The 23,648-nt window shown below is 38.9% G+C and overlaps 1 protein-coding gene across 4 annotated transcripts in view; it reads left to right on the top strand.

Moving 5' to 3' along the window:
• LOC121330246 (low-density lipoprotein receptor-related protein 4-like) overlaps positions 1 to 17,514 on the top strand; it is an 80,575-nt gene extending 63,061 nt beyond the window's left edge. The window contains exons 13-39 of one of the 4 annotated variants that reach the window (XM_041276603.1): positions 231 to 387; positions 499 to 716; positions 4,560 to 4,736; positions 4,968 to 5,093; positions 5,633 to 5,841; positions 6,374 to 6,455; positions 6,892 to 6,997; positions 7,194 to 7,395; positions 7,603 to 7,792; positions 8,462 to 8,593; positions 9,145 to 9,285; positions 9,441 to 9,527; positions 9,825 to 9,996; positions 10,104 to 10,266; positions 10,654 to 10,879; positions 11,671 to 11,974; positions 12,319 to 12,537; positions 12,702 to 12,836; positions 13,137 to 13,245; positions 13,409 to 13,601; positions 13,991 to 14,104; positions 14,314 to 14,440; positions 14,615 to 14,685; positions 14,901 to 14,985; positions 15,455 to 15,596; positions 15,993 to 16,059; positions 16,950 to 17,011. In XM_041276603.1, coding sequence (XP_041132537.1) covers positions 231 to 387; positions 499 to 716; positions 4,560 to 4,736; positions 4,968 to 5,093; positions 5,633 to 5,841; positions 6,374 to 6,455; positions 6,892 to 6,997; positions 7,194 to 7,395; positions 7,603 to 7,792; positions 8,462 to 8,593; positions 9,145 to 9,285; positions 9,441 to 9,527; positions 9,825 to 9,996; positions 10,104 to 10,266; positions 10,654 to 10,879; positions 11,671 to 11,974; positions 12,319 to 12,537; positions 12,702 to 12,836; positions 13,137 to 13,245; positions 13,409 to 13,601; positions 13,991 to 14,104; positions 14,314 to 14,440; positions 14,615 to 14,685; positions 14,901 to 14,985; positions 15,455 to 15,596; positions 15,993 to 16,034 — 3,929 coding nt within the window. In that variant the 3' untranslated portion in view covers positions 16,035 to 16,059; positions 16,950 to 17,011. Of the gene's footprint in view, positions 1 to 230; positions 388 to 498; positions 717 to 4,559; positions 4,737 to 4,967; positions 5,094 to 5,632; positions 5,842 to 6,373; positions 6,456 to 6,891; positions 6,998 to 7,193; positions 7,396 to 7,602; positions 7,793 to 8,461; positions 8,594 to 9,144; positions 9,286 to 9,440; positions 9,528 to 9,824; positions 9,997 to 10,103; positions 10,267 to 10,653; positions 10,880 to 11,670; positions 11,975 to 12,318; positions 12,538 to 12,701; positions 12,837 to 13,136; positions 13,246 to 13,408; positions 13,602 to 13,990; positions 14,105 to 14,313; positions 14,441 to 14,614; positions 14,686 to 14,900; positions 14,986 to 15,454; positions 15,597 to 15,992; positions 16,060 to 16,949 lie in introns of all 4 variants that reach the window. The other 3 variants (XM_041276602.1, XM_041276601.1, XM_041276604.1) reach the window with 3 other exon arrangements.
• The last annotated feature ends 6,134 nt before the right edge of the window (positions 17,515 to 23,648 follow it).

Here is a 23,648-nt window from a genome sequence, read left to right as displayed (position 1 = left end):
AATGCTGGGTACATTAAAATAAATAAATAAAGACAGGATTATGTGCTTTTTAAATTTGGTCCTACCATAGGGGAGAACGATGGGTCGAATTGCCTTTTCTCATTCCCAGATGTGTCTTGTGATCTTATAAGCCTACTGTTAAAGTTGGTTACTTTTACGACTTTGGTAACTCAAGATGAAGTGTACTTGCACTGATGGCATCAATGGTTAACGTTGCTGCGTATTCTCAGGTGGTCTGGCAATTGACTGGATCCACGACAAACTGTACTGGACAGACTCTGGCACATCTCGCATTGAGGTCGCCAACGTGGATGGCACTCACAGGAAGGTGCTCCTGTGGCAAAACATGGAGAAGCCACGAGCCATAGCTCTCCACCCAATCGAAGGGTAAGCCTCTAGTTTTGGTCTGAATTGCAGCATCACATACTCCTCATGCATAGCGTTCCTTTTCATACAGGTGGCAGTTTTTTGTTTGTTTTAACCTTTATACGTTTCTAGGAAGATCTACTGGACCGACTGGGGCAACACTCCGCGGATTGAGTACGCCAACATGGACGGCTCCAATCGCAGGATCATTGCTGACACCCACCTCTTTTGGCCAAACGGGCTCACCATCGACTACGCTGGCCACAGAATGTACTGGGTGGATGCCAAGCATCATGTGATTGAGCGAGCCAATCTGGATGGGAGCAACAGGAAAGCGGTCATCAGCCAAGGTAAGGTTTCAGTCTAGAAGCCTGAAGTATCAGCCTACAGTTTTTCAAATGATGTAACAGCAGCTTTTGTGCCTGTTTTTAGAATATTGTCTGTAAACAAGAAAACACTTTTTGGTTTTATCTGGTTAAGCAAAGGATATGAATGTGAATCAATTCTTTAAGGGGCTAGAAAACAATTTCCTTTTGCTTGGTAGATTTAAAACAAACAGTACTGGTACAGTCGGTATAAGAATAACCTTTTGTTTTATTTAGATGCATGTCTATCCAAAGGCATGCAAGTTCTTTATGATATCTATGTAAACAAAACTGTAAAATACCCATGGATCCTGTTGAATATTTTCACATGAATGAATTTAGAGAGGTGAGTTGACCTATTATGAAGTCTCTGTCTGTTGCTGTGGCCCCTCTTCACTGACAGAACCACGTAAATAAGGCTTTGTTGCATGAGTTATGCAATGCTGTGATGTGGGTTTGGGCCGACACAATGCCGCAATCATTCACAGATGGTGCCTGTTTTCGATCAAACTCGTTTCTTCGGTTTGACGCAATTGAACTGCCACTCGCCTTGTCCTAGGGGCACTGGTTTGTTAGGAAGGGGAACGCTAGCTGCTGAAACAAAACAGTTTCACATTACAGATTATAGAAACATGGTGTTATTGTATGAGTGAGTTTGCAGGATCAGGGATTTGTTACCTGCTGAGCTTTCAATTGCACTGATTTCTGGCTCCTTGAGTTGATGAGTACCTCATTAGATTCGGGGATGGGGTATTGAAAGATGGATTTGTAATGATTTTTCTTTTAAGACAGAATGTTGATGTCCTTTCAAAAAGCCTGGTTCATAAAGGATTTATTACCTTTAGCTTCAAAGATATAGCGTTTCTCCTCAAGGTCATTGGTTCAGTTCTAGCTGGGATCTGTACTACATCTGGCCACTATTGGAAATGACTTTGATATGTCCGAAATCCATTTGTTATTGGACAGCTGTCAGCTTCACGCTACTGGTGACACCTTGAGAGGTGACACTAATTGGTGCCTTTCTCTGCATTCTATCAGAGGTCAAGATCGGGATGGTTGCTTAACTACCCTGCTATCCAGGGTATTGGCCTATCAGGGGCTCAAGTGATGTGCATTGGCAAGACACAAATCAGTGGGAAGCTGTCAATACGGCTGCACTATGCCACAGCAGCTGTTTGAATGACTTGAAGAATCATCAGGGTTGCCAAAATGGCAGCTGAAATAAAGTGAAAGCAAGGAACATTCAGTACAAATTGCTGTATAGTAGACTTGGGCTATATCTGTGCACATATCAAACAATTCAACCTGTTGGTACTTTAGCTCGGGGGAAAGAAGCATTGTGTTACTGTTTTATCACTGTGTGAAAATGTTGTTTTTTTTGTGTTTTTTTTGTTTTATGTAAAAGCATACTGTCTCACTGAGCTCAAACTGTCAAGTTCAATGTATGTACAGTATGTATGCAAAGCACCATTCATTATTCACTTATTTTAAAGTAAATTGATAATGCATTAAATGCTCAGGGGGTAATTTTAGATGCATTACTCTTAACCTCACTGTTTTTTATCAATTACTTGTCAAAGAGCACAACCAAATGGAAGCCAGGTTTAAAAAGATACAGTCTGACAGATGTGTCTTGATCACGTATTTTCAGGAGAAATGTTTCTGCCATAGGAACTCTTATAAGCTATGTGATTGCATGTTGGAAAGAGTCACTTTGATGTTGCTGGTACTGCAACTTATTTAACTGGACCGGACACATTCTGTTTCTGTCTTAAAGAATAAAACTGTATAGCCTTTTTCTACAGTGTAATAGCATTGGACTGTGAGTGTGAACTCTCTAAAAATCAATTCTGATTTGTGTTTACTTACATGGTGTCTTCTGAGACTTTGACTGAGTCAATGAAAACAATAATACATTCAGAGTAGCTCTTTAAAAAAAAAAAATATATATATATATATATATATATATATATATATATATATATATATATATATATATATATATATATATATATATATATATATATATATATATATATATATCTCTTTTCATTTTTTCAAATCAATGTGTACAGTTAAATCAGTGCATTCTTTTTTCTTTTTTTATTTATACTTTAATTGACATGAAAAGTGATTCTCCCAGTTTTTTATTGATTCCCATTTTCACAAATCTAATTTTAGAAGCAGCTATTAGAAATCCTGAAGGGTTTATATTCCTTGAGGTCACATGCATGCACAGTAATTAAATTGATTTTCTTTTTCTGTTTTTTTTTCTTTTATTATTGACTAAGCTTAATCATTTTTAATCTAATTTTGTAATGGTTATACAAAGCATACATATAGATAGCTGCTGGTAGTTCTAATATGAAATATTAAACTACTATTTTAAATGTTCAAGTTTATCATTGTTACTTTACTAAGTTCAGTGTATATATGTATGTATGTATGTATGTATATAAATTACATCTAAAGATGAAAAGGACCCTACATTCCCTGTCATTGTGATCATGTCGACAGCTGTGTATTAGGAACCATGGTACTGGAATCAAACTCAAACATCTACTACATCCAGTCACTTTTTCACTAATATGTTGTTATTGTAGAAATATAATTGTTGGAAGTCAAAAGGTTGACAGACACTTTATAACAAATGGACTCAAATGACATTGTATGGTTGGATTCTGTCAGCTTCAGAGGAAGGTGCTCTTTACTAGAAGTGTAGGGAATATGAGCTGTAAGGAGAGATTACTTAGGCCTTGGACATGATGTGAAAAGTGAGATTGATTTTTTTTTTTTCATACTTCAGTTAGTGAGGAGTTTTACCCAGAAGGTGTGATCCTGTGTCTTTCTTACAATTCTGCAACGTGATGTGGGTATTGTGTCAAAAGAGGGCCCATAAAAAAAAAATAAAAAATAGTATTTTAAGTGGAGAAGTTTTGCTGCTCTTACAAATTGCTTCACGCAGTGATCCTAAAGCCTTGCTTCGGATAAGGTAGTATCACACGATGATGTGTTTCCAGCAGACCCCACCTTAATGCAGAACTCCCACTCAAGCCTACTGTTTGATTAGACAACAGTCTGTACAAATGTGATGTGTGTTTTCAGCATGTGTCCGTGACAGGAGCTGGAGGCCTGCCAGCCCCATGTTTGATGTGGGAGGGGAGGGGTGCTCAGAAGCGCTGTGGAGCGGAACGCCCAGTGCTTGTTTGCAGAGGGAGGGCGCACACCTGCACCTGCAGAGGAGGGAACTTCAAGGGCCCCCTGAATCGGAGTGGAATACTCCCTGCAGCTGTCGCATCTCCAGTGCTTCAGCTTGTAGAACAGTAAAATGGCATTGCGTGAGAGTGCAATAAAGTGCTAATGATGTTTGGTTGAGGTCCGATATTTGTTTTTGCTGAAATGCCACCTGGAATGAGCTTTGCAATTCTGCTGTAGTATGGTTAAAAGGCTCTACTTTTGCAAACCTGATGTCAAAATGAGTTGAAGTAGGTGCAGTTAAAAAGCCATAATATAACATTATTTTAAAAACTATTCATGTTATTTTTAATGTATGTGGTTTATTTGTATGTATATGTTCTAAGATTTTTTTTTATAAGAGGATCCAGCTGACAATTGTATATCCATTGAAATTTAGTCATGCGCCAAGTAGAAATAATGAAACTCATTTGCATTCAGTTTCATTTTATCTATTCGATGGACTTTTGCCTTCCCCTATACATGTGAGAAACCTGATTTTCTAAGTGACTGAAAGTGTGGTCTTGAGGTGATTCTTGCCAGAAGACGAGGTGACTGACATGAATAAGAATTTTTATTTTGGTTTATTTTTAGGGTTGCCTCATCCCTTTGCCATCACTGTCTTTGAGGACAGTCTGTACTGGACTGACTGGCACACCAAGAGCATCAACAGTGCCAACAAGTTCACAGGCAAGAACCAGGAGATCATCCGCAATAAACTCCACTTCCCCATGGACATCCACACACTGCACCCCCAGCGGCAACCAGCAGGTATGTGTGGGGAAGGGGCTGGAGAAGAATGAGGCTTTACTGCTAGGGATAAGTTTTTACTCCACTGAAAAGATTACAAACAAAATACACATTTCACATTTAAAGTACTTTTAAGGTTTCTCAAATGTGACATTTTAGATTCTTGTTTCTTTCTTGAATTGCACTCATAGAAAGCCAATGCAGTGGTTCACTGTAATGAGGTCCATGTGACAGTGTGTTATTTTTTTTTAGGAGGGAGAAACCGCTGTGGGAACAACAATGGGGGTTGCAGCCACCTCTGCCTGCCCAGCAACAAAACATTCACCTGTACCTGCCCCACTGGCTTCCAGAAGATCGACAATTTCAACTGCGCTCAAAGTGAGTGGAGCTCTGCCTGTTGACTGAATGTTTAGCTTTCTGGATTTAGACATCAGTAGCTTTCCTTAAGGACCGCAAGCAAAACATTGGCATATTGCTGTCTGTCTGAAATATTGTACATCAATGGCCTAAGGCAAACTTTGCATGCATTTAGGTTTTTGGCCCAGTCATACAAAACAGCTGTTCATGCCAATTGCTATAATTTGTAAGACATCTGCCACTTTTTTTTTTCATTGTACATACAACTTCATAGTGAAATTAATCTTTTAAAAAGGCATTGGTTTGCTGGGTTTTAACTTGTATAAAATGATAAAGCCCATTCAGAAGCACCTGTGCAAATCCTACTGTAATCTTAGACATTCATGTCTGCAGTTTCTTTCTTTATATTTCAAGTTACCCTTGCTGTCTAGAAGTTTTCATATTTCAGCGCTGTTTTTAATGGGTGTAGTTGAATTGCAGGGTGGTTTGTGTGTTTTGTGTTTTTTGTTTGTTTGTTATAAACATAGAAGAATGACAAGAGACCTTTGGCCTTTGATCAGGTCTTGACAAGTTCCTGCTTTTTGCCCGAAGGACGGACATCCGTCGGATCAGCTTCGACACAGAGGACAAGTCCGACGATGTCATCCCGCTGGCTGATGTGCGCAGCGCTGTGGCCCTGGACTGGGATTCCAAGGACGAGTACATCTACTGGAGCGACGTCACCACCGACTCTATTAACAGGGCCAAGTGGGATGGCTCCAGACAGCAGGTTTGTGCTGTCATCTGGAATACTTGCTGTTCTGAATATTGTATTATTCGGTGCATATAAGAATCAAAGAAACATCACCATTCTGCAAACGGAATTGATAAAAAACCTCTGAATGATGTCAGCTCAATGAACATGCTCTTGTCTGTTTGCAGCAATTTTAAATGTCATAGTGAAAAACATTTTAAGAAAGGTCACAGGCTCCCTCTATTTATTGTGACTATTCAAACCAGAATTGATCAAATTGATATCTTTGATAAACAAATATAGCCTCTTAAGAAAATAAACAATGAAAGAGTTTTGGGCAGATTATTTATATATGTTTGAAGACTTGGTTAACTCTGAGTTATAATATGATTTCGACGAGATAACTGCACATTATTAGCACTTTCTGCATACTACCTGGTCTCAGATGTGAAAGAAAAGGGAATTTAAAGTGATTTGTCTTGGTTAACTAATTATTTCAGTTCTAATTGCATTTTTATTAAATAGCTCTTAAACCTTTTTTCATTTTATATATTTTTTTATTTATAAGGTTGTTGTGGATACCAGTCTGGAGAGTCCAGCGGGTCTAGCTTTTGACTGGGTGACCAGCAAACTCTACTGGACAGATGCAGGTACTAAATTACATTCGCATTCCAATTACGTCAGTGAAAGATGAAAATGAGAACCGTACTCAAAAACTTTTAAATTAATCCAGCTCAAAGCGTCCACTATAATACATGTAGTTCTGGTACACTTCCTAGCAGCGCAATGGACTGTGGGACTTTATACAATAGTTTCAAACCTTGCAAATATGGAGCCATGCCGACGGAAGACATAGCACTTCTTAGCATGAACGTTATGACTTTGTTTCTTAAAACAGCATCCACATTTAAAGGCTACTAATACAGTTTAAAGGCATAGTGTGGACAGGACCTGTAGCTCCGTCTTATTTTTACAACATGTGACTTAATCATGTTGCGGAGAGGTGCTTGTCGACTTTAGTGTTTTGTTTAAAGTTGACTTAAGAGAAAGAAAGAAACTTCACCTTGGTCCTGCTTGTCTTCTCAGGTACAGACAGGATTGAAGTGTCCAGTGCAGATGGCAGCATGAGGACTGTGCTGATCTGGGAGAATCTGGACAGACCCAGGGACGTTGTAGTGGATCCCATTGGAGGGTAGGTACCTCTTGGTTGTGAGGGCAATGTGTGTATTTATTACAGCACTCTAAGTTAGTAACATGGAAACATTGCAGCCGACATTTACATACATTGAAACATTTCAAAACAAACTGCTTATGAAATCTGTCTATCATGCTGATTTCTCCTAGGTAGTGTCCCAGCCATGTGCTTTAATCCTGCTGGTTTCCTTTAGGTACATGTACTGGACAGACTGGGGAGCCAGCCCCAAGATCGAGCGGGCAGGGATGGATGCCTCAAACCGCATTGTCATCATCTCCTCCAACCTGACCTGGCCCAATGGCCTGGCGATTGACTATGAGACTGAGAGGCTGTACTGGGCAGATGCTGGCATGAAAACCATAGACTTCTCCAACTTGGATGGCACTGACAGACAGGTAAAGGAATCCTGTACTGGCTACCAGCCAGCCTAATCCAGAAGAATGTATGCAAAAAATTAGTTGTAATGTTATAAGGAATGGTCTTTGAGGAGGTTCTGTTCTCCGGGGTTCTAGGCATGTTTAGTGCGGAGTGTTGAAGTTTGTAGCTCCTTTTACTTTCCAAAACCCTGCTAGACTGTTCCACGCTGACTTTGTATTTTGCAGGTGTTGATTGGAAGCCAGCTGCCCCACCCTTTTGGGCTGACTGTGTATCTGGACAAAATCTACTGGACAGACTGGCAGTCCAAGAGCATCCAAAGTGCTAATAAACTGAGTGGCCTGGGCCGAGTCACTCTGAGAGAGAACCTGGAGAACCTCATGGATATTCACATGTTTCACCGGCACAGGTCCCCAGGTAATCACACACGCACGCACACACACACACTCTCACACACACACACACACACTGACACACACACACGCACAGGCGCGCACACACGCACACACGCACACAGACATGCACGCCCACAATATATTGGGGTTTATATTGGGAATGAGTATTATAGTAGTATGCATTATTAATATACTATTATTTAACATATGCTTTTATTCAAAGAGACTTACAGAGACTTGGGGGTGAACTGTGCATCACAACTGCTAAGTCGCTTACAATAGGACCTTGGTTATAAATCTCATATATTTGCTGCCACCTACAGGATATTCCTGTGAATAAGGTATTGTGAAATAGAGCAACTGAAATAGAAAAATGGCAGTCTAAAAAAATCCACACAGGTTCCTACTGAACCCCCTAAAGGGGCATGTTGAGAATTTGAAAAAAAAAGGTTAGCAGCTTGTGTGCAGGAGATACTAAGCTTCTTTTTTTAATTCACACCATGTTTCTTCGAGAAAGAAGAAGAAATAATTTCCTAAAGAATCCCTTTTTGTTTTTTTGTTTTTTTTAAATACCAATTCTATCTGCAAACCCACTTTGCCCAGATGAAAGCTTCTTTTTGGAATGGGGGGGAGGGGGGGGGACACCTGTGACTGAGGACACTAAAACATTTATAATTGTTGTATGTTGCAGTGCCCACAGTGTGTAAAGTGAATAATGGAGGATGCAGTCACCTCTGTCTGCTGGCTCCCCTGCCCAAGGGCTCCAGCTGTGCCTGCCCAACAGGAATCACCCTCCAGTCTGATGGAAAGACCTGTGCTCACGGTAAGAGGTGCTCTGAGATGCACCTGCTGTAAAGACAATGCCCTGCTTTAGAGAGAGTGAACACTGCTGCTGTTGTAGAGCTGTAGAAAGTCATACATCTGTCCTTGTAAAGCATGCTCTGTTCAGATTAGGGATTTTAAGAGTTTAGAGTTCAAAGCTTTAAACGTTATCAGAACATTTTGAATTTGTTTCAAGTGATATCGGAAATATACTTGTGAAGTACAGATGCTGTTTATCAAGTAGTAACTAGACCGTGTCAGTTTTTTTGTTTTTTTAATATAATCCTCAGTGTTTATTCATAGTCTTTCCATGTACACATTAGCATTGATCGTAAGGGATGTAGTCCTGTACATTTAATATTGCAGTCATTTATTTCAAACTTTATTGAAGTACTTCTCGCTATGGGATACCTGAGTGGTCGCTAACATTCCTACAAATTAAAAAATTCAAACGAGTTTAACCTTAAATTTGAAAAACGTTTAAGAAATTAAATGTGACGCCCCTATTTCAGATTGTATTTGGTCTACTAATGTATTCTTTGTTAAATTTAGGCATGAACAGTTTCCTGATTTTTGCACGAAGGACAGACATCCGCATGGTTTCTTTGGACATCCCCTACTTTGCTGATGTTGTTCTTGCAATCAATGAATCTTTGAAAAATACCATTGCCATTGCTGTGGATCCTAAAGAAGGTAAGAGACCAAACTCAGAAGCGATCTGGTGAAGAATAAACATGTTCCAGTCATCCTGTTGAGCCAGGCCTTTTTCAAATGACTACAACTTTTTGACTAACATATAAAGAACAAGGAAATGAGAGTATTTACAGTCTTTCTTTGCAAACTTACAGGGAAGGTTTACTGGTCAGACAGTACATTGAAAAAAATAAGCAGATCCAACCTGAATGGAACAGAGTATGAAGATATTATCACAACTGGTAAGGCAGGATTGTTTTTAGATCACAAAAATTAATTGTTAACAATTTAAATATAATTAAAGGTTTTATATATATATATATATATATATATATATATATATATATATATATATATATATATATATATATATATATATATATATGTGTGTGTGTGTGTGTGTGTGTGTGTGTGTGTGTACATAGCTACATGTGTATTGGACTAGCTAGATGCAGATATTATAGTATTATAAATCTCTGAGCAGAATATCTCCAAGGTGGTTTGCAGAATCACACAGATATCTTATGGTCCTGTCTCAGGTTTAATGACGACCGATGGACTGGCTGTGGATGCTGTAGGCCGTAAGATTTACTGGACTGACACTGGGACCAACCGGATTGAAGTCGCCAATTTGGATGGATCAATGAGAAAAGTTCTTATTTGGCAAAATCTGGACAGCCCGAGGGCCATTGCACTCTACCATGAAATGGGGTACGAGTTGACTCTGCCTGTTGTACGCTGGCCCTTTCCTCTTCTTTAACGCTCGTTTTCGACTTGTTGAGTGTGTGTTTACTCAGGTTTTACTCTTAATCCTTCAGATATATGTTCTGGACTGACTGGGGAGAGCATGCAAAGCTGGAACGTTCTGGAATGGACGGAACAGGCCGCGTGGTTCTCATCAGTAACAACCTGGGCTGGCCCAATGGACTTGCCATAGACAAGGCAGGGTCCCAGCTACTGTGGGCTGATGCTCATACTGAGGTATGTGTCGGGCTTTTACTGCATTCATAAGCTTACACCCTTTACATTGTGTTTTGATATTCAGCTGAACGTGATTTTGTACAGTGTGTAAGAGGCTGTACAAAATCCGGACACATTGTGTTTTAGAATTATTGGTGAAACATTACTGTGAAAGCAAAAAGGGAATTAAGAAATAAAGAAAAAAACAAGGAGATGATAGGGGGAGGAAAAGCTAACTTTAGTCATCTTTTGATGTTTTTGAGAAAAAATTCAAAAGTGAAAGCATTTCTGCTGTCCATTTAAAGGGGTATATAAGGTTTTAAATATGCCTCACAGGGCAATAAATGGCTTTAAACTTTCTCCTCTAAGTTTTCTAAAGCCAGTATTTCCCTTATTCTCTTCTTGTAGCGTATCGAGGCAGCTGACCTCAACGGTGCCAACCGTCGAACTCTGGTCTCACCAGTTCAGCACCCCTATGGACTGACCCTATTGGGCCCACACATCTACTGGACAGACTGGCAGACCCGTAGCATCCAGCGAACAGACAAGAACACGGGCGGCAGCAGCATCACTGTGCGCGGAAACCTGCCTGGCCTCATGGACATTCAGGCCGTGGACCGGAACAAGCCCCTGGGTGGGTGCTAAAACCAATTGCTGTGAGGGTGGCAACACTGCCCTCTAGTGCTAGCCAGCAGGGATGGCCAACTGGATTTTGTGTTCCTGTTTCATGTTTTAAAGACTGTTGTGTCGTTTTTTGTTTGTTTTTTAAAGGGTTGTTTTATGTTGTAAGAATGTTTATGACCAGAAAGGGTTCTATGGATATTGAGAATAGACATCTAAGCTGTCTAAAATGGTTCTGTGATCTTTTGAAAACAAAATATGTTTTCACAGATAGGTTTGTTTCAGGAATCTGGTCCTGGCTTCTGATCCTGGCAGGCAATTGTTTGCTGCTGTTTATGTTTGATACAACAACAAAGAGGTGCCATTGTTGGCTCAATAATCAATGGAGCAGAAAATGAAACACTTTGTCACAATGAACTCTCGGTGTATGCCAGGCGAAGTGCCAGCCTTCTGAGGGCCGGCCAAAACTGGCATCAAAGGACTATTCCTGTACAGGCTTGTCTCCTGTTTTGGCCCTAATGATTCAGCATCCATTCCTATCCAGCCCTTATATAATTCAATAGGCCTGTTATTATTTTTTTTTTTTTTTCAAACCTTTTGGCAACAAAAAAAAATCATAGATTAAGAGGAACAAAAAACTGGATCGCAGGGCTAGATTTGGCCAGCCCCACTTTTTAAATGTAAGCCAAGAAATCCTTCTCATGTCTTTGTGTGTGTACTGTTTTACTGCAGCAGTTTGCTTCCAGTTATTTTATACCAGCAGACTTGGAAAGTCATTGGATATGTCTTCTATTTTCCCTGCAGGCTTTAATAAGTGTGGTGTGAGAAACGGAGGCTGCAGCCATTTGTGCCTCCCCAATCCCAGCAGCCTCTCCTGCTCATGCCCCACGGGGATCCAGCTGAAGAGCGACGGGCGGACATGTGACGACTCCCCCGAGACATACCTGCTCTTCTCCAGCCGTGGCAGCATCCGCCGCATCTCCCTGGACACCAACGACCACACTGACGTCTACGTGCCAGTGCCTGAGCTCAACAACGTCATCTCGCTGGACTACGACAGCGTGGACGGCAAGGTCTATTACACAGACGTGCATCTCGACGTCATCAGGTACAGCCGCAGAGCTGCCTGGACTGGCTTTATCCTTGGAAACCCCTGAACTGAAATGATCAACTTTTTTTATAACCATTTCGTAATTCAGATTTAACTAGAAATGCTAAATTTCAAATGAATCCAGTGGGTCATTCACAAGTTTAAGAGCCACAAGCTTTCATAGGCACGAGCAACCTATACAAGAAAATATATATAAACAATACAGAATCTTCAGTATCAAACGGTCGAGACATTCATTTTAAACCCTTAGTCAGGACAGATCTAAGAATAGTAACGGCTTGATTTGGTGACTTTGCATACCAGCAAATAACTCAGTGTGTTAACTGCTTGTCTGACCCCAGGCGTGCCAACCTGAATGGAAGCACCTTGGAGACTGTGATTAGCCACGGCCTGAAAACGACGGACGGGCTGGCAGTGGACTGGGTGGCTCGGAATCTATACTGGACAGACACGGGCAGGAACACCATCGAGGTAGCCCGGCTGGACGGCTCCAATCGCAAAGTGCTCATTAACAACAGTCTGGACGAGCCCAGGGCCATTGCTGTGTTCCCAAGGAAGGGGTAAAAACCACAGCTATAGTAGTTTGAATTATAGTTTGAGGGTGTTAGTGTAATTTTTGTATGGTACTCTAATTGCCCTAATTACTTATGTAAATTACAAACATAACCTAAGTAGGAAGGTAGCTTTTATTGCTGTTGATTTAATAATATTTTCATCCTTACAGGTATCTCTTCTGGACTGATTGGGGCCACATTGCCAAGATTGAGAGGTCACACCTGGATGGTTCTGAGCGCAAGGTCCTGATCAATACTGACCTGGGCTGGCCCAACGGATTGACTCTGGACTACGACACACGAAGGTAGGATTTGTTGGAGAAAATATTAATATTGTTTTGGATGCAGTCCCATTATGTGGCTGCAGGTGGCAGTGCAGAAAGTATAGCTTACTGTTGCAGTCTCACAGGTAAAAATACAAATAAAATATCAATCACTTTAGTGTTTTTTATTTCCAAAAAAACAAAACAAAAAAAAATACGCCTCGTCTTACATCAAGCAAATTTGAACAAAACATTGTCATTGTAAACATTGTATAATATAGAATGTGACAGAATGTGTCTTGTTGTACAGTATGAGAGATTTATAACAACCCTCTGTTGCAGGATCTACTGGGTCGATGCCCACTTAGATCGGATAGAGAGTTCCGATCTCAATGGAAAACTGCGCCAGATCCTTGTCAGCCCTGTCTCCCATCCCTTTGCCCTCACACAGGTATGCAAACATGTGTTTTCAGTTTTTCACCATTTTCTACTGTCTGCAAATTTTAACCCCCTTTACAAATCACATACAACTCCCCTATTCCTTTCATCTCTGACCCTTATTTGTTTTTCCTTTTTCTTTTCTCTCTGTCTTTTTATTTATTTATTTTTCTCAGATGGAGACAGTGTCTTCAAAACTAACCATTCTCTCCCACCTCTCGCAGCAAGACCGGTGGATTTATTGGACTGACTGGCAGACAAAGTCTATTCAACGAGTAGACAAGTACACAGGAAGGAGCAAGGAGACCATTCTTGCCAATGTTGAGGGGCTCATGGACATTATTGTAGTGTCACCACAGCGGCAGACTGGTAAGGAAAGGCTAATTTCTCCCTGAGGAACAAACTAGGCCTGGTTTTGCACTGTCATGAATTTCCAATTTCCAATAGGAATAATCTTTTTTCTGGACCTGCACAATGGGTCAGTTAAAACCACTCTACAATATCTATAAAATAGTCTGTCTTTCTATATTGCTGTTCTATTGGTCATTTGCTCATGCCAGCCAGGAAAACCCAGAAAGGATCTAGTTTTTTCAATGAAAGCGTCACCAGCCACAAGTTTCCTTGTATGTCAGAAATGCTGTAACGCTTAGAAAACCTAGTTTATTCAAAGTTATTTCTGTTAAGAGACAACTGTATTCAGTGTAAGCTTTGTACCCAGCTGTTTGTTGCTAAATATATATGTACTCTTATTTCCTTAGGTACCAACTTCTGCGGAGTTAAAAACGGGGGTTGCACTCACCTTTGCTTTGCCAGAACTGCAGATTTTGTTTGTGCCTGTCCGGATGAAAGTGATGGAAAACCTTGTTCCACAAGTAAGTATATCAATATATCAGCGCTCCAAAAAGTGAAGACTGTCATTTACAGGACAGAGACTTGTGGTACACTGCTTTAGCTTTACATTACTGTACATTATACTATATATTTGCTGTAAGTCAGGGCGAAAAAATGGTGCATCTTCCATATATTTACAAAACGGTCCTTTTTTTTTTTTCTTCTCGTACATTGTGCATTTCTCTTTCAGTTCCAGGTTATGTGCCACCAGATCCTGACACTTCTACAGCAAGTGCTACTCAGCCTGATAAATCTCACAAGAACTCTGGTGTCTCCACAGAGGAACTCACACCACCTGCCCATACACCTGCAAAAAAGTATGTTTTCACAATTAAAAACATGAGCCGTTTTGAATGCATGTTTATACAGTTTGTGAACAATGCAGGCAGTGTTTGGCTGCCTTCCGATCCACATCCTTTCAACCAAGACTAAAGCCTGTTAAAATGTTTGTTTGTGTTATTGTTCTGAATTTTGCTTTGTTTTGCTTCCAGTTGCTCTGTACAGGATACAGGTCTTGCAAACTGTAACACTGAGCAGAGTGATGGTCCAGTCCCCTCCGATGGTAAGCTGGAAGGGTTAAACTGCTCTACAACATTTATCAATATTTAAGTTAATGTCTTTATTTATTTTTGTGTGGTTACTGTACCATCTGCAATGGAAATCAGACATCTTACACGTGGTCCTCTGAAATATGAATTTCATACATGCATTTTGGTATTTTGACTTTACAGATATATGTATGTATGTTTAACCAATCCTAATGTGTTTCTGTTTTAGAAAGCTTGCACATGAGTTACATCATTGGGGGAGTCCTCACCATGCTGGCCTTCCTCATACTTATTGCTGCCTTTATCATATACAGGTAATTTTTTATAGTTTTTTAAACAGTAAATTATTTTGAATATAAGAAAGACCTTGTCCAGAGTAGAAGAGGGGTTCTTTTTCAAGTTACAAAGCCACTATGATGTTTATTGTAGCTGTTGGGGCTGCTGATAGCCTGTGCCCATCTTGGGGCACTTCATACAGGATTAAGGAGGGCCTGTTTAAGACACAATATTGTCTATTTTACCATCTGTCTAGTATTGTAAATACTGTTGTTAGGCTTGTATTGGGAAGTTTACTGTATTTCTGTATGGGCTTTGTTATTACACCCAACAAAGTCCACAAAAAAGCTTTTCCACAGCAGAGTTACTTTTTTTTTTTTTACAAACTTTTTAAGTAATACTTTTAAAGATAGTGATTCATATATCAGTTATCATTATAACTTTGCTGTAGGGTTTTACAGTATGCAGTCCTGTTAAATTTATGTGGTTTTGGTCTCCTTCTTTCAGGCACAAAAAATCAAAGTTTGCAGATCCAGGAGTGAGCAACCTGACTTACAGTAACCCATCATACCGCACCTCCACGCAAGAGGTGAAGATAGAAACGGTGCAGAAGCCACCGATTTATAACCAGCTACGATGTAAGAAAGAGGTAAAGCACAAACATTTTTTCATGCACTCCTGTTACTGGTTGAGAAGCAAGCTTTTGCGCCCCCTTGCTTAAAATCTCTTTAGTGTATCAACAGCACAATTCTAACCATTTACATTTTTTACCCTGATGACGGTGTTATATAAACATTATTATTTCTAGGTGGTTTAAACATACGGATATTTAATTGAATTGTGTAGTCTGCAATCTAAGTTGTATAGTTTTCCTCTGCATTTGATATCAGAAACATGTCACTGATTATTCTAGCATGGACCCAGGCATATCATTATAGAAGGACTGTATGTCTGCTTTGTCTTGATGATTACCCCCGGTTCACAGTGACTTGCTGCTGTTGTATTGTTCCCAGTGATTGCTCACACTTTCCTTTCTCCACCACAGCTCTCTGACCCTAATGAGTCCCTTTCACCTTTTCTCTTTTGACCTCTCTTCCAAGTTCCTACCCCAGGTACTCCAGTGGCATGATTGAATGAGACCCACCCCCCAATACAAAGAACTAACAGACTTTTTCTAGTGTTAACACTGGGAAATGTAGTGCAGCTATTTCTACTCCCCTGTTTTTTTTTTTTTTTTTACTATTCTAGCAAATGTCTTTTTTTCAGCATGGAGATCCCAAAAGGTTGTGCATGAAATTGCTAAATGCTCCTGTTTCTGTGTGTTGTTTTGCTGACTAATGTTCTGTGCTTAGCAAGAGTTCTCCCTGCTGTATCATTGATGGAATGCCTAGCACGTCCGCTTATTTATTTATTATTTTTTACTATACAGCTCAAATAAACCAGATTTACAATTGCATTGCCTTTTATTTGCAAAAGGTCAGCCTTTTGAGTTCTGTTAATGACTAGGAGTCCTAGTCACTCATTTGTTCTTTTAATAATGTTTTGATTGATTGAATGCAATGAGATATTCACAAAACTGTTCTACTGTTCCTGACTGCTTTTCTGGCAATCTAGAACAGTTTTATGAAAACCAAACATTTTACGCATACAAAACCTTGAAGAAACCTTCTTTTAAATAACTTAAATAAATAAATTTAAAGGTATCTGGGCCTCCCAAAGCTATATTTATGTGTCATACACTTTACTCTGAATGTTATTTTTTTTGTTTTGCCAGGCAGCTCAAGAGAGACAAAGAGGAGCCTTACATACAGTCGTACACATACAAATAGTCTTATAATGAGGTGCTGTTCGAATTGTCTACAACTTGTAATGGCCCATATGCTGAGGATGTCTGTATATCAGACTGGTAGATGTTTTGTTTTCCTGCACATTTGAGGTGGTGAATTGCTGAGTTGATGTCTCTTTCTAGTGTTGACTCCCTGCTTTGCTGTTTTACCCTCAGACTGGCATTGACAACAGCTACACCAAGGAGAAGATCAAGATTGTGGAGGGGATCTGCCTGCTGTCCAGCGACGAGCTGTACTGGGAGGACCTGAAGCAGATGAAGCCATCACGGGTCGGGATTCTGCGGGATCACGTCTGCATGAAGACAGACACGGTGTCCCTGCAGGCCAGCAGCAGCGGCTCGCTGGACGACACGGAGATGGAGCAGCTGCTGCAGGAGGAGCAGCAATCCGAGTGCAGCAGCGTCCACACCACCAGGGCAACCACGTCCGAGCGACACGGCTCTCTGCCAGACACAGGCTGGGAGATCCAGCGCAAGCCCTCCACTGAGAGCGAGGTCTGATTCACCCTTCCGCCAGCAGGCCTCAGATTCCTCCTGCTTTTTTTTATTTCACCACGAACTGCGTCCGGCTGCTGCCTCAGATAGAGACTGAGAGAACTGGGTGGGGAAGAAAAAAAAATAAGACTGAATGAACAAATAAATATCTGGAAACCATAAAAAAAAAAAAAAACGTTATTGGACTGCTTCCGTGGGTCATTTTAATTGTGGACTTCTTTTTTGAGGGGGGGGGTTGAGTAAACTAATAACTCTAATATGCCACTCAAATATACTAAAATGAGTTTTTATAAACTTCTAAACAAAATATATATATATATATATATTATATATATATATATATAATATATATATATATATATTATATATATATAATTGGAGTGGTAATAATACATTTATTTATTTGGAGTGGTTTGTAAACATACTAGGCCTCCTAAACAAAAAATCGAGAGACTTGGAATTAAAAAACAAAAAACAACAACAAAAAAACAAATAGACAAAAGCCTAAAGAGGCATTTTATGTGTGTGTGTGTGTGTATGTGTGTGTGTGTCAGTGCCAAAAGAGCTTGACTTTTATATGCAGTCAAGGTCCACTCCCTTTTGGTTTGCATTTCTGTTTTCACAAAGGGCGTCAGCTAAATAGCACAGATCCTGCCTCATCCGGACAGTGCATATTCCTGCTGGTTAGATGGTCATTAGATGTTGCAGAATCAGCCAAAGAGTACATCAACAAATAATTTAAATAAATAATATTTGGGGGAAGAAATCAGCCCACATGTGAAGGGGGTGGTTTGAGAGAAAAAGGCTTGCCTTCACTGCCAAGACATTCCATATGCATAATTTAATTAACATTTAAAGACAAATGCTTAGCAACTTTATTTTTCCTTTTGAGGAAAACACCAACATCTGTTCCATATTTTATGTGGCATTTTATTCTAAACCATCAAAACAAATATTGCTGACGTTCTTTGTGTTCTATGGTTCAACAGTGTTGCTATCTGTAGCCAGTTGTTGGTGTGGACTGTATGCATCACAGAAATATTACACCTGAAGGCCTGAAACAGCTTTCTTGGGCAACAGGGTAAAATTATTTATAACATGTTGTCTCTGTGGTACAAATGAGCAGTGTGTATGAAGTGTTTAAAAAATAAAACCAGAAAAAAAAATCCCAAATGGTGATTAACCCAAAATATAAAACTGTGTTTTTGTTTTCTGAATATGCAGGTACTGTTAGAATGCCTTTTGAAAAGTTGTTTGAAGTGGTACTTCTCTACTGACAAAACAAAGGCCTGCGTAGCGCTGTCTAAAAAGATTGCTTGTGAATTAAAACACAAAGAAAGCACCATTCAAGTAACTTAAAAAGTCAAATATCACTTTAACAGAAGCATTCGACACCAAGGTTGACAAATGTTCAACTTAAGAACCTTATTTGACAATGGAAATATTTTTCTTTTATTATTACAATGCTTGTGGAGAGTTGTTCAAACATATATCTGCGTCTGTGCATTCTTACAACTTCAAAACGCAGAATACCTTACTAAACAATTTGGTTGAAGTTTTCTAACTGAGTTGGCATGGTGGGCCACGGAAAAGCAGTATAAAAAGTATTTTAGTCTCAGGTACGACTACAGAGAGAGACTATTTAAAGGGCAGATAAACTGTATTGAATGGACTGGAATAAGAACACTAACACATGCTGCTTAACCAGACTTGTTACTGTACTTGGTGGGTGTCCTTTCATGAATATAGCTCAGTCTATATGTATCCTTAACTTCAAAAACACTGATGTTTTAAAATAAGGTAGACGCACGTTTTTGTTAGTTACCAGTACACTGATGAAGACACTAGCCGAAACATTTGTCTACTTGGATTTCATTTTTTTTAATTTGGTATACTGGGGTTATCCTAAATAGTTACTAACTGACCGATTTATCTTTTTTTAGATTTTTGCACCTTTATTGGTAGCTAATTAACTGAATAACAATAAAGTTTCTTACCACTATCAGGCAGCATGTTGGGTAATATTCTATTCTGTGATAGCTCTAAAAATGTGCCCTACTTTTTATAATTCAGATTAAGCATTACTAACAGATGAGCTGTACAGAATTGAGACAAGACATCTGTATTTGTTGAAAAAATATATCTCCTGTAAGCACTGATTTACTGAATCTGTTTTTTGTACTTAGCAATTTTGTTTCCCCCATTGTTTTGAATTTATTAACTTTACTCACTGGAAAAGAAAAACGATTGCTGGGTTTGTTTAATCACTGTGTCTGTTCAGAATGTTATAAATGTTAGAGATGTGCCAGTTATTTAATGCAGAGTGTTCTTTTGATATTACCAATGATGGCTTTTAGTCATTTATAACTGTTGTAAAGTGAACTAAAAATGTATATATCATTTATTTATAATTTTTGTATTTTGCTTTTCTTTTTGTTTTTTATAAATAACATTTCACCTTTCCATGCAGGATGAGTTATTTTTTATGTCTTTTTTATTATTTCTGGAAGGGTGATATCATGCATTACTGTATAGATCTGCATATTAATATACATTTTCATTGAGGGCTTAAGTCGTTGATTCCAATTATAATATTCTTCACTGTGTAACCTGTGTGATCTGATTTTAGATTTGCATTAAATTTAAATTCAGATCATCTTCCTTGCTGTGTTTTATAATATATACACCTCTCTCTCTCTCTCTCTCTCTCTCTCTCTCTCTCTCTCTCTCTCTCTCTCTCTCTCTCTGCCACGTACTGCCTTAAGCTGAGTCATATAAGCAAACATCTAGAGCTGCATGTAAATTATCTAGAAATACTAAAAGAAACCTTGCAAATTCAATGCCAAATGTTTCAACATGAGAATGATTCCGTAACACACCAAAAAAGGATATTAAACAGGTAAGAAATTAAATATTTTGAAAACATAGAAGTTATAAAGTATCACATCAAGTTAATCTTTAAGTATCACTTGGAACAGCGGCCTGATCAGAAGATTAATTTAGAAAAGTCTGATAGAAACATGATTTCGGGAGACTGCGCTATAGCTAAGGCAATATGGATCTAACAGAATACAAATCTGTTACAAGTAGTAATTACACTGAATTATTATTAATAATGCAATAAAATATTATTAATAACATAAATAGATGGTGCAGTCCACTTCCCCCAAATTATTATTATTATGTAATATTATTATGTAAAGTTTTTAGACTGCGTAATGCAAAGGTATATTATATTCATGAGTGTACATAAAATGAACAATTGGTTATTAAAATCGGATGTTCTGTTTTTTTTTTTTAACTCTTGGGTAAGTGCTTGCTTTCTGACTCACCACCGAACATTAGGGATAGTATATGCAGAATATTTGTCGGTTGTCAATACTATAATGGTAATATTATCAATGTTACCATTTGGATGAATATAGGATTTCTAAAGCATTTTGAATCCAAGCAAATGAGTTTGTTGTCACAAGTCAGTAGTCACAACAGGATCCACATGGCTTGTTAGAAGGTTTAATCAAGACATGCCTAAGGTCTTTGTTGCCAGATTTTACATTGACAAAATGCAGATTATAATTGTGTGTAAAGGCCACGGTAATTCTGCTCCAAATACCCTTCCAAAGAAAACCAATGAGTGAGCACGACATTTAAATCAAGTGTGTTGATTGGTCATTTCATTAACAGTAAATAATAATTTCACTGGAGTAAAATAAAGAAAACATCCACGGAAAAAGGCTGCTGGCTGTTCTTCAAAAATGTAGTACTATAGATGCAAAACAATTACATCCCTAAAGTAGACAAATCTAAATGTAAAACTAAATTGCCAAAATGGTTTAATAGATCAATTTAAAAAAATATTCAGAGAAAAAAGGCACTTTACAGAGAGTTTAAAAGGAACCAAAAACAAAGTACACAGAAAGAGTAAACGGAACTGCAAATGCAAGTCAAAAAGGAAGTTAGAAAGGCCAAGAGAGAAATAGAAATAAACATTGCTAAGGGGGCTAAAACTAATTCCAAAATGTTTTTCCAATATTACAACAGCAAGAGAACATTCAAAGAGGAGGTTAAATGTCTAAGAGATACAAATGGCAAAATCATAGATAAAGAAAAAAAATAGCAAATATATTAAATGATTACTTTTCACAAGTTTGTAGAAAGGAGGATACGGACAACATGCCCCACATGTCAACCAGTTCCTATCCACTTTTAAATAACTTTAGCATAACCGAGGCAGAAGTGTTAAAGGGACTTGGACCTCTTAAAATAAACAAATCCCCTGGGCCGGATGAGATCCTCCCAATAGTACTCAAAGAAATGAAAGAAATTATTTACAAACCGCTAACCAAGATCATGCAGCAGTCACTTGACACAGGGGTTGTACCGACAGACTGGAAAATTGCAAACGTAATAAGGGAAACAAAACTGAACCAGGTAACTTCAGACCAGTAATGATTTAGATTCTGGTATAGTAAGCAAACTTGTTAAATTCGCAGACAACACAAAAATAGGAGGAATGGCAAACACTGTTGCAGCAACAAAGGTCATTCAAAATGATCTAGACAAGATTCAGAACTGGGCAGACACATGGCAAATGACATTTAATAGAGAAAACTGTACGGTACTGCAAGCAGGAAATACAAATGTGCATTATAAATATCATATGGGAGATATTGAAATTAAAGAAGGAATCTATGAAAAAGACCTAGGAGCTTTTGTTGACTCAGAAATGACTTCATCTAGACAATGTGGGGAAGCTATAAAAAAAGGCCAACAAGATGCTGGGATAAATTGTGAAAAGTGTTGAATTTAAATCAAAAGAAGTAATGTTAAAACTGTACAATGCATTAGTAAGACCTCATCATGAATATTGTGTTCAGTTCTGGTCACCTCGCTATAAAAAGGATATTGCTGCTCTAGAAAGAGTGCAAAGAAGAGTGACCAGAATTATTCCGGGTTTAAAAGGCATGTCATATGCAGATAGGATAAAAGAATTGAATCTGTTCAGTCTTGAACAAAGAAGACTATGTGGCGACATAATTCAAACATTCAAAATTCTAATGGGTATTGAAAATGTCGACCCAAGGGACTTTTTCGACCTGAAAAAAGAAACAAGGACCAGGGGTCACAAATGGCGATCAGACAAAGGGGCATTCAGAACAGAAAATGGGAGGCACTTTTTTACACAGAGAATCGTGAGGGTCTGGAACCAACTCCCCAGTAATGTTGTTGAAGCTGCCACCCTGGGATCCTTCAAGAAGCTGCTTGATGAGATTCTGGGATCAATAAGCTACTAACAACCAAACGAGCAAGATGGGCCGAATGGCCTCCTCTTGTTTGTAAACTTTCTTATGTTCTTATGTTCTTATGATAGTGAGCTGCAGTTGACAATCCAGGAGATAATACTGAAAAACTGCAGACTATCTTTAGGACAAAAAGTGCACCTTTCCGTAGGTCCTCTACTACAGTTCATTATTCAACACAGGATCCATGAGGACTGCCGTCACGTTGCAAGCCTTAAAACAAGTTTTCCTCTGTTCCTTGAAGAAGGCACAGCTGAACGAGCTACCTGTCTTTGTACACGTGTTCCTGTGTTTATATTACTCAGCCAAGAAAAACAAGCATGGCTGTGTCCCGTAGATATACGTTTCCATAGAAACAAAAATCAGCTGACGTCAGGTTCACCTTTGGAATGTTTTCAGTAACCTGCAAGAGCCAATACCTGCATCTATTTTACAAGACAAATACCCCGGTTTTAATCCCAATACAGACTCCTCCTTTGTTTACAGGGACTAAGGAAACTGATTATGGCAGCACTGGAACTGTAATTGTGAAGGTTTGTAATTTGCTTTTTTTAACTTCTCTAAAAACTTTTCCCAGTTTACTAAAATAAGACCACAATAACTGGAGAGATAAGATCAATTCTGCCTAATATCAGGGTATTGTATATACTACTACGACCGGTACTAATAATAACAATAATTTACAAAGGCATTTTGAATGTTTAATGTTGGTTTAAGAGCTGACACCTGCTTTTGTTTTTCATCTTGGGTTTTTACAATAACTCGGGGACTCACAAGAGCACGTAAATTGTATCTTATTCAAATATGTACGTGTTTGCTCAGGGTTGCATTTATGTACGATCAAGCAATAAACGTTTCATATGCAACGTGGGTAGCTTTCCTTTTAAGAGGTGCAGCTCAGCGCGGAGGGAAGTTTCAGCCCGAATTTAAACTGTCCAATCACATTGTAGTATGCCGGCGTTCTTTTTAAACCAATCATTACGCGGGTTACTGGTTTGTGGTCTTTTTCAAACGAAGAAAGAAAGGTAACGTATTTTGGAAAGCTAGAGAGGGAGTATCC

Source organism: Polyodon spathula, chromosome 17, assembly GCF_017654505.1.
Source record: "Polyodon spathula isolate WHYD16114869_AA chromosome 17, ASM1765450v1, whole genome shotgun sequence".
NCBI lineage: Eukaryota > Metazoa > Chordata > Actinopteri > Acipenseriformes > Polyodontidae > Polyodon > Polyodon spathula.
This window is presented reverse-complemented; position numbering and strand designations above follow the sequence as displayed.